Below are 18,105 nucleotides of genomic sequence, written 5' to 3' on the forward strand. Positions count from 1 at the left end.
TGTGAATTCTGAGTGAATAAAGACTGAATAAAAACCAAAATTCCAACTCAATTCTCAGTTGAGCTTTGCAGTCCAACCATCAGGACTGGAAATATTTTTGATTTTCACCATCATGAGAGAACACCTGGGCCCAGTAATCCCAACTCTATTCACTCTTCATTCCAGCATCAACTGAGTATATACACAGAACAGAATTTGGCATCTGGCTGCTCAAAGCTAAGCCATAAAGTAATTGTACTGGAGGGGAAAGAAACCAATCCCTGAGGCTCTTTTCTGGTATTCCTTTACAGTTGTTTTCCTGCAACTCCCTGGACAAAGACGGGTTTTAAAAAACCTGTTCAGATTTCCTTCTGTTCCAGGCACCACATTTTGTTTGGCATATATGTTTCTGATAGCCTTCCTTCTGCAGATGTCTATAAAGTTCACATCAGTCAGTTCTGCAAACTAGATACATTAACATCAACACAGGCAATTTTCTTCCAAGCACAGTTTTTTCTCACATCTATGCTCTGCTGCTCATTTTTGGTTCCATAAAGATGACACTATTGCTACATATCCAGGACACTCAGGATTCCTGTGATGCTTAACACAGTCTGTACAATGCTGTAACAGCCCATTTTCACTATTAGCAACAAGGCCTGACACCTCAGCAGCTTCTGGCTGTAGCAGTTTGCTGACGAAAAAGGGAGATTTCTTTTTCATTTTATTTCATTTATCCTTTTTTGCTTTTCCTAACTCCCTTCCAGAAATTAGGATTCTTGAAAATGCATGTGTAAAAGTAAAGAAAAGGGAAAAAAGCAACAATCACCAAAATCCCTCCTCCCAGTTATCACTGTGACTTTTCTTATGTGGGAGAATGGGGTCCAGTGCAATTTGAGGTAAGGAGGAAGGGGCGGGGAGAGAAGCAACACATTTCCTACTCCTTAAAGCCAACACAAGAGTTAGAGATATGAAAAATTATTTATAATTACCTCTGTTGAGTGAAGCTGAACTGTTTATATCTCCAGTAATAAAGGAAGACTCGGACTGCTTTCGAACTGTGTCATTCCACATCCTACGAATCCGGCTCTGAAGAGGGATTGAACCACAGCAGGTAATGAAATTTTAGCAGCTGCACATAGGTTTCTTTCTGGCTCACTAAAGTTGTCTATTGGCATGTCTAGCTCAGGATGAGACTTGTTTCTAGCCAGCTGTAAGCAAGCAGTTGCTATTTGTTATAACACACCTTGTACATGCCAGACCATACCTGCCTAACTTCATGACACAAGCTCCTGGCTCAAAGATGCACATAATTGAATTGCATACATCTAAACTAAAAAAAAAAAAGGCAATAGAAATCATATACAAGATAAACCCAGATGCATGCAACCTATAGATTTACCAATACAGTACCAAAGAATGGGAAAATAACTGAGACACAGGAACATTCATGCTTCCTATTCTATCTCAGATAGCTTGTGTCTTTATTTTTCATGAAGTGTAACAGAAGCCTTCATCTGTGTCTTGGTGTCCTTGAATTAACAGAAGTTTTCTATAGGTACTATCCATCTTGGGGAATATCAGGAGAAAAAAAATCCCCACGAATGACTTCTGTTCCCCTGCTGAAAAATCTGGACTGGTTTTACCATCTGTGGCATAGTTTCTGCTGCTGGGGAAGCAGCGTCCTGAATATGTTTGCCTTCTGCTTTGTTTCTCAAATACACTGTGAAGTATCTACCTCTGTGGCTTTTATGCCACTGTCTTGCTTCTTGCTTATTCTTGCAAAAGATCATAAATTCAGTCAATACGCATCTTGCAGGCGGTTCAACCATGTGTCCAGGGAAAACTCTCTCTCACTTAATCTCTCAGAGTATGATGGATGTGTCCCACAGCTGTGTTAAAGTAGTGTTAGTGGTCTAGGGGATTGGGACGGCTGGTTTCCACTGTGACAGACCATGTCTTTCCTATTTGCTAAAAATCCAGTGCTTCCCATACTGGGATCCTAACCACGCAAGATCTTCCAGTGCTTATTCATGTTGTCACAGCTGAAAAGTGCCCGCTAGTCTACTCATTAACCATGTAGTAATGGCTTTTCCTAATCATGCATTAGCCTTCTACAAATGGAAACACAATGTAACATGAGGCCCATGGACTTTTACAGCAATTATTTTTACCTGGACATTTAATCTATTGTATTTCTCTGACATGACCCACTGTGGATTAATTATTATGTTTCCTAAGTGCTTTTCAGAGAAAAAATGGATCTTAGGAGTTTTCCTCTTCATGGACTTCTCTACTCAAAAGCTTGGAGTCAGATGTTTTTAACAACTCAGAATGATTTCCATCCACTCTCCATCACCTGTGTGAGGTTTCTCCTGCTTATGATAGGTCTCAGGCACTTCCATCCTTCCAAGAACAAGGCTCTGCAGGCAAAATAATCTGCCTTGGTACCTCAAACCTCACCTGCCATGAAAGGATTGCTGCCAGGAGACTCAGCCCACCCTTAAAAGGGCTTGTTTTCTTGTGCTGAGACTGCCAAAAGGGAGGGCCTATTAAAATCAACTCCTCTTAGAGAAGAGAGCACCTAACCCAGTAGCTACGTTAGGTAAGCCAAAAATGTTCAGTGCTGCTAATGTTACTGGATATAGTGAGTTTTAAACATTATTGATTACTGTGGGATGTGATGGCCTCCTGGTGAGAGGCTCCATATTTTTTGCTGGCTTTTTTTGCCCTGCATAGCATCCACACCTATGTAAATGCCAAAGTGGAGCTCTTGGACGACATCTTGGAAAATGCTGAAAATAAATAATAATTTGCTCCAAGACATAAATCACAAATTAGGTTTTCCTGGGAGGTTATAAACTGTTACTCGCTGCATGTCTTTCATAATTTAATAGTGGAACTGCCATGTATAATTACTTTCATTAGTAATAGTGAATAAATTTGTGTTTGGTTTCTATTGATTAAGAAGTAAGCTTCTTCATTTTATATGAACTGTTCATCCATAAATCTGCATCTGTATGTTCAAGCTTCAAAATTGCTAAGTGCACAAACTACATAAAACCTGAAATTTCAGGTGACCAAGGCATAACAAATAGAGTAACTTAATAAAATAATCTGACCACAATGGCTTCTCCTAAGATGTCTATAAACAAAGGCAAATTGAGTGAGGCAAGGAATTGATCAAATCACTGATCGCCAGAAAGCAAGCCTTTTCACTGTAAGGACCATTGCAATTCTCTTGTAGTCTTCTTTTAGCAAGAAAAATACTTGGTTGTTACACCATCATTCCTGTACGCAGCAAAAGCAGTGACAACCTTCAGCTCATGATTAAAGGATGCACTGTGATGCAGCATAGCAGACAAAACGCTCCCAGTTCCTGATTCCCATAGAGAGCAGGCAGAACAGCTCAGATGATGACCACCCACCTGCCTCTAGAAGGCAAATTTGGACTTTTTATTCTCATCACAATTATTTAGAAGGTTTCTGGAGAGGCACTAACTGCCACCAGATCCTAAGGGAAGTTACTGTGTTGAATTCAGGTCCAGGAAGGAGGGCAATCTCTGTGGATGCACTGGGGAGAGGCCAAAGGCAGCATAGCCACGAAGGATATCGGCATGGTGGTGCGAAGGATCAGGGTGTGAACAAGAAAGGTGAATTACCTGTGAACCTGTGGAATATCTTCCAGGTGTCCGTGACCCTGAGGTCTTTCCTGAGCCGATAGAGCTCTCTGTACTTTTCCCACTACAGCAATGTGTGCGCAGGCATTTTCCATACTCTTTACGTACCTAGCCAAAGAAAGAGCAAAGACAGTTAGGTCCTCCTCCAGCCCACTGCCTTCCAATTTTTAACACAGCCCTTGATTTTTCCTCAGTGGTTCATTAAAACAATAGCTGTTGCAGTGTGTGGGGAAGAATTACACCTTGCAACTGAAAGATCTTGATACATGAGCTACACCACTTATGATGGTGTAAGGGACAGCTTTTATGCAAGCAAAGCTGTTTGTTGACACCAGTCAGTTGTAGCTTCCTCTGAGGCACATCAAAGGAGCATAGGAGATACTACAGATACACTATTTATGACTGAAAATTAATATCCTCATAGATTTGATATAAACTAGCATATTGGCTCATCAAGGTACTAAAAGTTATTGCTTCTGGCAGGGGACTGAGAAGAAGAATTCCAAGAGAAACATATAAAAACTATTGATTTTTTTTTTTTTATTTTATATTATATCTTGCAGTCAAATTTAAACTCCAGGAAACTATAGAGCTAACAGCCCTAGAGATTACATTCCCAGTGCACAGGGGTGGTTGGAGCCTGCTTTCCCACATTAAAGTGCAAGCCAGTCATGTTTTGAATGGGCATTGCAGTCAACCCAGGCCAACTCCTTGTTTGGAGTAAAGCTGTACCACATTCTTTGCTTTAGGGGAACTTCACTGATTTGTGCCAGGGCAGGATCTAAGCTTTGACTGAGCTTCAGGTGCAACTTCTTATGGGCAGCAATACCCAGAAACCAGATGGGCCAAGACTAAAAATGAGCAGCCTGTAATGAAAAGCTAAAAGCAGGTCACATTGGCTATTGTAAAAAAAGCCCACAAAAAAAGCCCCTCAAATCCATGCATGTCCAAAACACCAGTTGACATTCCTTGGAGCATGCAGTTAGCTGTGAAATTCTGCCAGACTATCTACGAGCATTTCAAAACTGTGTGGAACAACTGTTTAAATAGGAAATTACAGCTTTTTCATTAGGCTCTTCCTTAAGCGCCTGAGACAAACACAATACCATGAGCGTCCAATATGCTCGAGTGCCTCATCAATCCTTTGCTGAGAGAAAATAATTCAATTGCTTTAATTAGCCACCCACTGTTTGCCTCTCTGTAGCTTTTTGGTGATTTTCTAGTCCATGATAGATAGGAAAGGAAGGGATTTTTTTTCTCCCTTTCTCCTCTCATATAATTCCTCCCTCAGCTCTTAGGTCAGAGAGATGCATCTACCCTACAGCAAGGAATCAGCTGCGTTCTTCTTCCCTCCATGGAGCCATATATCAGAAGTGATCCCACAGTCACCAGGGATGGTTTAAGGATGTAGACTGGCTTGAGACAGAAAAGAGAATGGTTCTTCCATGCCATGTGAGCACCCAGATAACCAAGGAGCCTGCAGTACTGTGTTGAGATGCTGGGTTATGGACTGATTCTTTGAGAAGTGCACTGGAGACAAGAGCATGGATCAAGGAGAAGGAATAAAGATTTCTTGTCAAAGAGGCACCTGCAGGTTTAACTAGTGATGGTGTTGCTTCCTACATTCTTATTATCATGTTGCCTGCAAAATTTCTTGCTGAAGGTTTTGGAAACATCATGCTGTTGCACCTTGATATAGTTTTTAAGCAGTTGCATCTAGATAAAGCTTTATGATGCACAAATTTGAGATGAAATGACAGGACAAAACTCTAAAACCCAAAAGTCTTCCTTTGGTTTCAAGAATGACATCTTTGCACAGCTCTGCAAATCCTTCTATAGGCATCGCTCACAGAGCTCACCTGCTACAACTAATTTTGCTTATGTTTTCACAGGTCAGCTCTCCCCTCCCTGTATACGAAAGCATGCAGCAAGCCTGGGGCTCCTGGATGGAGAACAGACCTCAGCATGGCCCTGACTTTATCCAGTAAGCTACTTCATCAAGTAGCTACTGGTTACACTGAGAAACTGCGTACCATATGTATCCACTTATAAACTCTTCCCTCTGTTTATATCAGATAAAGAAACTGCCCTTTAAAACAAAGATGTACATAAAAAATTATCAGCAGATATGCACAGAACTGAAGAGCTCTGTATTGCCTAATTTTAGTGAAGAATAAAATGGTTCTTAAAAATATTAATTACTGATTGTCAGAGACTGTAAGTTTGATGTGCATATACACAGATTTTATTTTTATTTTTTTACCCCAGAGTTTAACTAATTTACTCCACTATTATCTTGCAAATGTTAATTGGGGCATACTTCAAGTTCCACAAAGAAGCACTTACTGTGCTTGCTTTGAGGAAGATTTCCAAAAGTTCACATTAGGACCAAGTAATAAAAAAGCTCTTGCAGAGCACAGGTCCTTCAGTTCTTACAAAAGTGGTAGAAGCAGCCCCTGTTACATACTATCAGCCCATATATGCTGCTGTAGAGAAGAGTGATTTCCCACAGGGATGAAAATGAGGACGTAAAGCTCCATTTTGCTGTGAGCACTCAGCCACATGAGGATTTTCCGGATGCTTGTGGAGTGCTCCCATCTCAAATTAGAATATGGGAGAGGAAATCTGGCTTATAGCAGGTAAAGCCCTTATACGGGTTTGCTACTGTAAAGCCCTACAAATTGTCAGCTGCCTTTTCCCTTGCTCATCGCCAATGCCCAGGCTGCTGAAATACCACTGCCACATATCTTTGTTATCACTTCATTCCCTTGCATCTTGCTGGTTTCCAGTCTAAATACCACGCTTATTAAATATATGGAGATAAATCTGTGTAAGATGAATTCAGGGCACACGGATGATGTTACACTGTGGTTGTTAGGCAACAAAAACACCCCATTACCACCTCTTCTGCTGCTGGGAACTGTCTTACCTTTTTCTGGAGGACACAATGGAAAATGAATATAAACATTCCCTGCAGAGAATTGAATATGGTGAAGAGATACGCCATGATGACTGTGCTTTCATTAATATACATGAGTCCAAATGCCCAGGTGAGTCCTAATAGGCAGAGCAGGGCTATGGCACCTATAACCCAGGACCTGTTAGGAAAAACAAGAAAAAGAAAAGAAAGTGTTTGGTTTTTCATCTACAAAAGAAGGCACATGTCTACAGGCAGGAAGACTTTGCCCACGGTTTTAGCAAAAAGCAAAGAGCACATTAAAATGTAGTGAATTTTGTCTTCAAGCTGGATACAGTTTACAAATCTTCAAGCTTGGAGAAATATACAGAAATGGAAGTGTTATGAGCATAGATATTTATCATAACCAAAGCATATTTGTAACCACAATGTTTCTATTCTTCCCCCATCCCCTGCCTTTTTAAATGCAAAAGCAGTGTGTATGTAAATGACATGTAGATGCTATTTCTGCAAATGGCAGGAAAAGAAAATAAACCAACCAAAACAACTCTAAATGTCACTTTTTTAGTGTCCACTGGTTTCACTGGGGCAGGAATGCCAGCTGGATTAGCTTCTTTATGCTTAACACCAAGACACACGTATTGCTGCATTTTAGCTAGTCTCCCATATGCCTTTAAGCCAGATAAACAACTACAAGCAGGTGGGCAAGCCCTCACCACTTGCCAGATCGGCTCTGCACAAGGAGGCTCTGTGTGATGCTGCTTCACACTTCTTCCACCCTGTGATGAGGGGAAATATATATACACATCTAGGCACTCGCACACCACATTTGCTAAAACAGTAGCTGCTACCACACTTCTGCTCAGAGAAAAAGAAAGGCAATCCTTCTTCACATCAGTTGCAAAACTAACATTATCTCTTGCTCCACCCCAGAAGGAATGAGGGAGTAGGGGTGCCGCCACTACTTGGCCCCAAAAGTTGTTCAAGCGAACATGGGTAGCCTGCAATTTCTACTTTCTTTCTTTCAGGAACTTTCTGGTTGGAGTAACAGTGCTGGGGGCATGGGATGGCTGTGCACTTTCAGGAAAGCTGGAAGATCTTCCAGGATGGCAGGAGAAGTATCCCATGCTACTCTGCTAAATAACTCATCTGCTAAATTAACATCTCACAAATGGATCTTCCAATACCAGGGCATGAGATGAAGTGTGACAAGCAGGGAAGGAACTGGGTCATTCTTCTAGCCATCTCCCTAGTTTCCACACGCTACATTACCTATAACTTTAAAGGAACTGCTGCTGCACAGGGGAGGAAATCAGCTTCTAGCTGGGAAGCACAGCGGGAAGCGCGCAGCAAGCAGCACCATGAGCATCCCTTTACCCTTTCCCTTAAGGCCTTGATTTTCTTGTCTTCCCCTGGTAATGTTAGGTGCAACATAAAAAGGAATACAACTATATCCAATCTTTGCACCACTTCCTCACTGTTTAACTCTGTTTAATTCTTTGGTTCCCCAAAGCAGACGAGCCTGCAGCCAGTCAGCACCTCTCCCTCCTTGTCCATCCCACAGCAGCATGAGGTGCTGCAGGAGGGCTCATAGGAACAAGGACCTACCTACATTTATTTCCAAGCCACTTCAGCCTTGAAGAAACTTGTCCAGGGTTATGGCATATTTGGGCTTCCATCTGCTAAGCAGAGCATGGAGCGAGGGGAAGAAAGATGAAGCAGTAGCAGCTTAAGGGAAAAGTAAGTCCTGCAGAGGTCAGGCTCCACTATGGGGACTCCATGGCAGCTGCAGCCTTGAATCCTTGTCCTTTTAGCAAGGCTTGCCACAAACAGAAGCACACCAATGTTGCATTTATGTTGTTTTGTGCTTTTTTTTTTGGTCTGGATTTTTTTTTTTTTTTAAGGTATCAGAATGAAAATACAGCATTAAGTCTTCACTGAAGTTTATAAAACATAGGTTATTTAACTACACAACCAGAAGAGCTCCCTAAGGTAACCATTTAAAAATCACTATTATGTAGCTAGCAGACCAGAACCGCTCCTCTGAAGCATTTCCAGTCAATCCCGCTAATAAATATTTAGCATGAGGCAAACTAAAAATGCACTTTCAAAACCCTTTAGAAAAGTAGCCACTAGTTAAAGTACACAACTTTAGCTGCTTGTTATATTTTTTCCCCAAGATCCCACCATCAGTGAGAGCACATTATCATCTTAATTGCACACCAATTTAAAATATACAATATTTTACGCCTAAAAAAGAACAACAAATTAAGTGAAAAACATTTTTTTTTTAAACTCCCCTTGCTTTTAGAGCCTTTTCAAAAGGACCCCCAGAATATCAGAAAACTATTCTGCTCTGAAGCACAGCCAGTTCTTGAACCTGATTAAAGAACCTTTGGCTGCAGAGGTGTGCAGGAGTGAAACAGTTATTTAGTGGAAATATGCTACCTTCAGTGATGGAAAGGTATCTGTGGGTTTGAAGACCCTCAGCAGTGCAAACTGCACGCGTTACAGTGTTGTGCTTCAGAAAACAAGACCTGGAGATAAAGAGGGCATGGAGATTACTATGAATAGCTCCATCCCGTATCCGCAGAAATGAAAAGAACCAAGCGATGAAAGAGAACATGGGAATGGTGCCGCAAGAATGAACACAAAGGACTCTTCACCAGAAGAACAAACTGAAAGTCTACTGCAAAGTTGATTTGCTTTTATTTGTGCTACTGTGCATTACTTTTTGATTGCAGGAGAAAAAACATGGATGCCCTAAGGTGCGTAATTTCTAGGCATTTTTGGCTTTCTTCTCAGTTTTTATTGGTGCAACTTGTGGTTTTTGTTTTGTTCTTTGTACAGACTTGCTGTTGCTTTTCATAGTTTTTCTTTCCTGTAGTGCAATTTTATAGCAATAAAGAAACAAAACCATCCATATTTTGGTGTAATTGAAAATCAGAGATTTACAATTAGGGACAATTAGGTACTCCCAATAAGTGCAGACAGAGTCTCCAATGCACAGAATAAGATTTACTTGCAGTGCTCCCGTTAACTAGAATTGGAATCATGGGGATTACCATCCATGTCATGTACCTTTCTGGAAATTTACTTATGTATTTATGTTACTATAAAGCACTCTCAGTAACAAGAGCACAGTGGACCAGAGGGTTGGTATTGGTATAACAAGTCTGTACTACACAGGATTAACTTGGGAACATTCACCTTGAGTTTATGTCCAATCAAAGAATATAAAGCCAATAAGGTGACAACTGGTTGGCAATACACATGCAGCACATTTACTCTGCATGTTAGCTGTATGCCTGACCAGTTTCCCTGTATTTCCTGCACAGTTTGCTCTTCTGCCTCAAATGCGAATGACAGAAGCTTTAATGATTTTTCAATATTGATCTGACAGCTGGTTCATGAGACCACACTGATAAATGAAATTTATCAGCCATTCAGGTCATTCTTACTTGATGAAGGGTCTGTTATCCTCATAGCTAAAGAATGCATAGACATAAAGACAAGAACACCAACATTAGAAATATAACGACATAGAGAATATAGCTTACTGCTAGTTCCCCTCCCTTCTCCCACCAGCCATCACCAAAAACAAAGGCAGACTGTCATCAAGTGCCCCTGGTACAAACCAGCCAGCCTGGCTTGCTGCCCCAGGGAATTGAAACATGACCATGGACACTGGCTTCATACACAGAAACAAGCATCATTAGCTGCAAGCTGCAGCTACCCCTCATGGTTCTGATCACGCAACTGACAACTGACTTTGAAATCTGTTTTAAAAACTATGGGTATCTCTGGAGAAGATGAAGTTTGAAATTCCAACATAGACACCACAGAAGGCTTTCACGCATTCAGGTAGCAAAACTTCACCATGCCTCCAGCACTCTCCACCTGTGCTGCTGTAGTGTATCACAGAAACCTCTTTATTGCTGCTTACTTTTTCTTAAGTGTAACTCCCAAGTTACTAACTCCTGAGCCAGACTGCAGCATTACCTTCTTTTTGAGATAACGGCATTAGGATCTTCTAAAGCCCTGGGTGACAGAAAGCATTAGTCTATTTACTCCCATTTCACAGGGAAGGACAAAGAAAGGACTCTGCCAAGCAACAGTGCAAAGCAGCCTGCTGCAGTGAAGAAGCAGCCATGATGAACCACTCAAAATATGCTTTGCACTTTTTGCACAAAAAGTCCCATCTTGACCCCTGGCATGGTCACAGTGGGTCTTTAGGAAAGGGAGGGAACAGTTGTCAAATGCATTGGATTTGGCCACGCTCGTAACACTTGCCCTGACCTCACCCTGAGCAGCAAGATACAAGTAGAAGACAGACCATGGGGGACAAGGTAGCCATCCCCACATCACTCACAAATAAGCAGCGCTATCTGAGGATAGTGGTCAGTGGCTCAGTATCTGGGTGGACACCAGAGACAAGTGCATCTCTCAGGGGTCCATACTGGGCCAGTACTGTTTAATATCTTCATCAATGATATAGACAGCAAGACTGAGTGTGCCATCAGCAAGTTTGCAAATGACACAAAGCTGAGTGGTGCAGCTGACACGCCGGAAGGAAGGGATGCCAGCCCAAGTGACTTGGACAGGCTCAAGAAATGGGCCCATGCAAACCTTATGCTGAAATTCAACAGGGCCAAGTGCAAGGTCCTGGACTTGCATTGGGACAACCCCTGGTATCAATACAGGCTGGGGATGAAGAAGTTGAGAGTACCCCTGAGGAGAAGGACTTGGGGGTACTGGTGGAGAAAGATTGGACATGAGCTGGCAATGTGAACTTGCAGCCCAGAAGGCCAATCACATGTTGGGCTGCATCCAAAGGAGTGTGGCCAGCAGGTTGAGGGAGGTGATTCTGCCCCTCTACTATGCTCTGGTGAGACCCCACCTGCAGTACTGGAGTCCTCAGTACAGGAAAGACATGCACATGTTGGAGAGGGTCCAGAGGATGGCCACATAAATCATCAGAGGGCTGGAATACCTCTCCTATGGGGAAAAGCTGAGAGAGTTGGTCTTCTCAGCCTGAAGAAGACTCCAGGGACACCTTACTGCAGCCTTTCAGTTCTTATTAAAAAGGGCCTATAAGAAAGACGGGAGAAACTTTTTAGCAGGGCCTGTTGTAATAAGATGAGGTGTAATACTGCTAAACTAAAAGAGGGAAGATTCAGGCTGGACGTGGAGAAGAAATTTTTTACAATGAGGGTGGTGAAACACTGACACAGGCTGCCCAGAGAGGTGGTGGATGAGCCATCCCTGGAGGCATTCAAGGTCAAGCTGTATGTGTCTCTGACGAACCTAATTAGGTTGAAGATGTCCCTGCTCATTGTAGGGGGGCTGGACTAGATGACCTTTAAAGGTTCCTTCCAATCCAATATAAACTATTATATGATTCTATAATCTCAGCTTGAGCACCTACAACATCCTTGGGCCATAGTCCTCCCTGCCTCCACCCCCTTCTCTCTTCCTCTTTTTCCCCCTCCCGCCACTAACAGCTCCCTGCAGCTCCTCTTCAGCATCCCTTCAACTTCCCTGGCTGCCACCGCTGCAGGGATATCCCCTGGTTATCAGCTGCCACATGACAGCTGCTTGCCTTAGATCTTGTGCCACATCTGCTAGCCACATGAGGACATCTGAGCTACCCTAGGGCACTCAACGGCAGTAACACAAATGCAAAGCACATCAGCATTAGGAAGGAAAGAGGAAGCAAGTGTAGAGAGCAGCTGGCTCTACTGAGTTCCTGCTTCCAAGACACAGCAAGGAAAGCTTAGATCCTTTGGCTTATCAAAACACAGGCTAAGGCATTGTAACCTCGACATCTACAGTGTATCTGGGGAGCCACCATGAACACAGAAAGCCGTTGGTATCCCACGTAGCTGCACTAGCAGGGACCTCCAGCCCACCACAGCTGTGTAGCATGATGCTGGTCAAATCGCTCTTCTTCTCTTTGCCCTCTCATCCACTCAGCCTGCAAGATCACCAGGGCAAGCTCCCGTTATGCTTCCGGCACATCTAGCACTGCAGGACCAGCAGCTCCCTCAGGATGCAACAAAATTAAACGAAGACATGAGACAGTCTGGAGTTCTCAGCTCAGCAATGTGGGCAGGAGCAGGACATGAATTTCTATTACTGTGTTCACAGGCACTGAGATTTTATGGTGAAGACTTTACTGTTGAAATGTCACCAGTGGTAGCTTATAAAAAGAGAGAATTAGGGAAATTTTTTACTCTGTAGCTGCTATCCAGGCTCTCAGAAAGTTTTTCAGTGATCTGTAATAGCCTTTCTTCAAGGCAGCTGAAGGCTCTGTTTCATCTTTCTACAGACAAAATGTAAAATTGGCAAACTCGGATTACCTTTTAGCTTGAGGCTAACACTTCAAAGAAGCTCATGAGAAAACCGTCAAAAAGACCAGTGCAGTTTTTACCCCCTTTTCAACCTGGATGTGCATAGGACCCACCAACCAAACAAGCAGGTGCCTATGAAGTGAGATTTTCAAAGATGCCTAACTCCCAAACACTTCAAAACCTTACATATAGGGCCAGTAGGACATAGTCTTTTATATCCCTCATGAAATACAGATCATTCCTTTTCATTTTAACAACTCAAGTGTTGTAAGAAGCTTAACTCTTGTGCTAGCCACGCAATTCGTGCCTGACAAAAATTATTCAGAATGGGGTTTTCCTTCCCCTTGTAAAGTCTGTGAAACCTATCAGTGCTACAGTAATACTGTGTCATTCTCTGTAATACATAAAAAAAAACATCACTTAGACAAGAGAAAAGCCTTGGAAGAGCCTTAGCTCACAGGAAAATAGAGCTACTAACTGGAAAACTGAGATTATATTCACGAGTGGTTGAAGCAGAAATCTTTGGAAAATCTAGTCTAGCACAGCTTGAGATGCTACATCTGAAGTGCTTTCTCCAGATGTGGATATATTTTTCCAATTCCTAACAGTAAGGGATACAGCCCATTGAATTTAAACTACATGACTGTGATCCCTCCATAGTTAATGTGAGTCTGGTACCCTCAAAGAGCAATTTATTCCCTAAAAGAACAGGTATTTAAGGTAGCTGAGGCTTCGCCATTCCCTGAAGAAATTCCGTTCTCTACTGTCTGCTGAGGAAATCTGAATGATGGCTTCGGTGAGGGCTCCGCTTTCAAATACCTGAAGTTAAAAAGCCCGTCTTTTTAATGTGGTTGCATTATTCCTTTAACCGGCAAAATGTTACCTCACCTCCCTTGTGTTTCTTCAGAGCCCAGATGATGAATAGTGAATGGTCTACCAATCCATATAAATACCTAATTCATTTTCTAATCTTAAAAAAGCCCTGACTTTACCTTGGGGCAAAGACTTCTTAAGGTTAATTACACATCATGTAAAACTATTTCAAAATCTTATTTTAGATGTCTTTCAATTTCCCAGAGTACTTTCTCCTTCAGTGATGAGAAAGCATCGTTCGTATTACCTTCTATATTCCTGTGACATTTCCAGACCAATACATTTTTAAAATTTGTTAACATTACCCTCTGACCTTATTTAGATGCTTAGGGAACTTCAAATCCAATGCACCCTAAGCTCATGAACTCCTTTCATGCTGCCTATTCTTTTAAAACCACAACATGTGCCTTTTTGAAACAAGGCAGCCAAATTGCCAGAATTTACATGGTGCAAACTACTTCCATGTATGTAGATCAGCAATATCCTGGGTTGCTAAAGCCTTCTTTCTTTTTTTTTTTTCCTTCGGCCGGAAAAGTTGAAATTTAAGGTGAATTTAAGGCAAGAATTCACCTTTACACACAGATCGGTCCTAAAATGCTGCTGAACAAAGAAAGCCTGTTATCAAAAAGCAGCTATTCAGGTCTCATTTAAAAAGAATACTGTCTGGTAGCCTTACATTTTGAAAAGAGGGTTCTTTGGCTTTTTTTATATTTAAAAAAGTGTGGGTTTTGAGCCACATTTCAGAGTAAAACTAGGCCTTTAGTAAAACTCTTCATAGCTAATCAACTTCAGGAGTTATCATTTTATTCAACCTTTTATGGTTTAACTTTATCTAACTTGAATTTATCATTCTTTTGACAACTAAAAGTATTTTCCCATCCCTCCAGCAGCAAGAAAAGGCTCAAGTAAGCACATGAACTTAGTGCTCAGGCCCCAAAATAGCACAGTTTAGCTAGTAAGCAAAAATGCCAAACTGAGTACACAGGACCTTTAGTAGATGTTACAGGTGATGAAACCCAAATAAAAATAGATGGATGATGTGCCCCCTAGAAAGCATTTGGAAAGACCCATGGAATTCATTTTAATATGGCACAAATAAAGCTGAGAGACAGACATTTCCTGCACGCAAGCACAAGAGAGAGACAAAATAAAGCGTGCTATTGTGTCTCCCCGCTGCCTGCCAATATAAGGCAGCACGGATGTTTGTTTTCTTTTCCCTTTTTTTTTTTTTTAATTTCCAGGATTAGAAAAGATTGATTTATTGAACTGCTGAAAATCTACAGGAAGGAGTTGGAAAGTCCAGCACTCCCCTCATAAAGCAAACGAGTTCATCGCTAATTAGTGAAGGAGCATCTTCATGGTGAGAAAAATCAATTGTAAGCAATAAAGGAGTGCTTAAGGGATTTTGCCTTCTCATTTTGTGACAAAGTTACCACCTTGATGGCATGAAGCCAAATGTATTCCTAATAGTCTTCCTTAGGCTGCTAGTATTTATCCTGCACCTCTTCAAGCTATCCTTTCCAAGTCTTAAGTTCTGACCCGCACCATCTTTGACAGGAGGTGACCAGTCCCCTGGAGACCTCTGTAACCACTGTGGGAGGCAGCAGGCCTGTCACAGCTTCATTTGCAAGAAGAAACCCCTGACTTTGCATGTCTCAGCTGGCGTCCTACCTCTAGCATAAGGGAAACTTTATAGACTGAAAGCCACTTTTGAATTCCACCAGTAGCTCTGAAAATTTTATTCAGATAAATGAGGCCAAACCTTCCTTGGCCCTATGTGATGCCCAAGCCCAGGATTTGGGGCAACCTATGCCTGATTTTTTTCTGCCAAAGGCAATCCCCCTCAAGTCATCCAGGGAAGTTTTGGCCTGCTTTTTTTTGAGATTTGTTCTTAATTACTGAAATTGGAAAGAGCAATTCTTTTAAGCTCATCCCATTTTCTGTAAGTAAATAATTGCACTCAGAATTACTTACTCTATTTCATTCCTCCTAACTTTGCAAAGGCATGGCATGATTATTCAAGCCACACTGATGTGTAACCACATCAGTCTGTTTCCACATGATACAGAGTCAGGAAAATCTTTAGTCACATTTGTGCTATCCCAATAGCACCAGCAGGGCTTATTGGCAAAATACTTTAAATGTATGGCCTTTTAAAACAATAATAATGATTTATGGGATCACAGGAAGACCTTAGGTATTTAATATCTTCCAGGATACTCTCTCAAAGCAATAACGGCTGATTGATAGTTGTTGTTTTTTTTTTAATTCAGAAAGGATGACACCTGTCAGTGGGAAGATTACTGCTTTATAATCACCATTCAACATTACCACAGTCATCACAAACCCCATAGATAAACAAGCAAAATCCAAAGCCAAAACAGATATTAACCAAACCCTTCTGTGAAAAATTCAAAGAGCAGCAGATTACAACGAACAAAATTGGGTACTGCTGTCAACATCACTGGGTGAAAAAGGCACCCAGAAAGAAGTGCTATCTCAGATGTTTTTGCAGCATCGGGAGGGTTTCTGCCTCAGAGATGCTTACAGACTGCACTCTGGCAAAATATAAATGTGCCATATCTTTTCTTGGTAGGAAGCATGTAAGTCATTTTGTGCCAATTCCAGGTGATTTTTCTGGGTATGTTTTAGGCTTCCTGTTCAAAGTTTGTTCATGCAGAGATGCAGATGAAGGCTACACAGGAGCAGTGGCAAGCTACCCAAGGACTAGGAAGCATGACACTTTCTTACACAGGATCTAGGGAGGTGCTAAGCTGACCATCAGGCTTGTGAAGGCATAGTACTCTCAAGGTCGTATAAATCACAAAGATCACAGCCTGAGCTCCCGTACAAGGAAAGTGAGGCAGGCAGTTTCTAATGCCCAGCTCAGTACTCCATGGGTAACATTTGAACTTTGCACAGGGGGAGGTTTTCCAAGGGATAGAAAAAGCTATGCCTCACTTTCAGAAGTGCCCAGATTATTGGTCATTGTTGCAAAACACTCCTGTCAAATTTTCTGGTGACAGAGAACACACTGCCTTCATGTCCCAAGCAGCAATAAAACACACAATTTCTTATCCAAACCTGGCTAAATTTAGAAATTTATCCAGACCCAGCTAAATGGCTAACCTGCTGTCTTGGCCTCTCTTTCTCTTCCCTAGGATGAGATTGTCCTTTCCTGAAAAGGGAATCCAGGGATGATTCCTCTCCAAAAGGCATTCCTGGATCTGCTGTTCCCAGAAGCCAGGGGAGTCAAAAAAACACTGCATATAACACAGCTGGTGGGGAAGGAGAGAATTTCAACACCTTATTCTTGAACAGCCCACTCAGTCTTTCTATTTTGTTAGTAAGGCTGTAAGAAAATCTTAACAGAAAGCTCATTCTTTACAGGCACTGCTATTTTATTTAACATTATAAGTAATGGCCAGTCAGGATTTAAGGTAATGTTTAACAGAGGTTCAGTGTGGCTCCTGTAAGTGTTTGCATTCACTAGCTTTTGTTTCAAACCCTTTGTACCTCATCCTTTACATCTCTCTTGCCAATACACACAAAGCTGCATGGGTGCACCTCCTCTCCCTGCTTGCTGCTCTGAAGAAGGAGTCTGCCTTTACTTCACCAGGACCTGAGAAAGTAGAAGGCCAGGATTGGGCCTTCTGCACCAAGATGCTGCACTGGACATGCTTCAAGAACTGGACCCCTTCATTTTATCATGTCCTTGCTGTGCACTCCCAAGCAGCTGCAAACCCAGAAGTAATGAAGATTAAAGTGCTGCTGTTCTGCAAGTCAAGTCCCCAGGGTGAACCCAATGAAATACTCAATTCCAGACCCTCTGGCATCACAAACTATTTTAAAGTTGCAGTGTCTTATGCTTAAGCAAAAAAAAAAAATCTGGAAACCAACAGATGAGTTGAAATCCCACCAGAAAAAGATGAAATAATCCTTATTGTCTCCCTACTTTCACTTGTTTCTAAAATGACTATAATAAAGCACAAATTAATCTTCCTTTAGTAAAAGGATACCTGTTACAAATTATTGTTCCCCATTGGTAATGTAAGATTTTCCTACCAAAAGAGAAGAAATCTTGCATTTTCCAAAGCCTAACTCGTTCTTCACTGCTCCAAACCTAGGATGTTTACTTTTTCGGCATTTCAATCAGCTGAGTAAATAAAAGTAGACTGGTAAACCTCTGTTCCTGCCAGCACAATACTGCTGTGTTCAATCAAGGATTTAATTTAAGCATTTCCGCAGATGATTTTTGGAAGTTCTATTTAACCTTTGTTTTCAATTTTCTACCTAACTTTGA

General features: G+C 41.7%; 1 protein-coding gene across 20 annotated transcripts in view; it reads right to left on the bottom strand.

The window, feature by feature from the left end:
* ADGRL3 (adhesion G protein-coupled receptor L3) overlaps positions 1 to 18,105 on the bottom strand; it is a 339,457-nt gene that overhangs the window by 32,369 nt on the left and 288,983 nt on the right. For 14 of the 20 annotated variants that reach the window (XR_008972358.1, XR_008972359.1, XM_057411078.1 and 11 more), the window contains 4 exons: positions 10,038 to 10,064; positions 6,589 to 6,757; positions 3,642 to 3,767; positions 972 to 1,068 (listed from right to left, as the gene is read on the bottom strand). Coding sequence is in view for 18 of the 20 variants with exons in the window: in XM_057411078.1 (XP_057267061.1) it covers positions 972 to 1,068; positions 3,642 to 3,767; positions 6,589 to 6,757; positions 10,038 to 10,064 (419 nt within the window). In the remaining 2 variants the exon portion in view is untranslated. The remainder of the gene's footprint in view (positions 1 to 971; positions 1,069 to 3,641; positions 3,768 to 6,588; positions 6,758 to 10,037; positions 10,065 to 18,105) is intronic. The other 6 variants (XM_057411072.1, XM_057411071.1, XM_057411067.1 and 3 more) reach the window with 1 other exon arrangement.

Source organism: Pezoporus wallicus, unplaced genomic scaffold (assembly GCF_028554395.1).
Source record: "Pezoporus wallicus isolate ANWC-B61680 ecotype Strahan unplaced genomic scaffold, APGP_CSIRO_Pwel_v1 contig_2439, whole genome shotgun sequence".
Lineage (NCBI taxonomy): Eukaryota > Metazoa > Chordata > Aves > Psittaciformes > Psittacidae > Pezoporus > Pezoporus wallicus.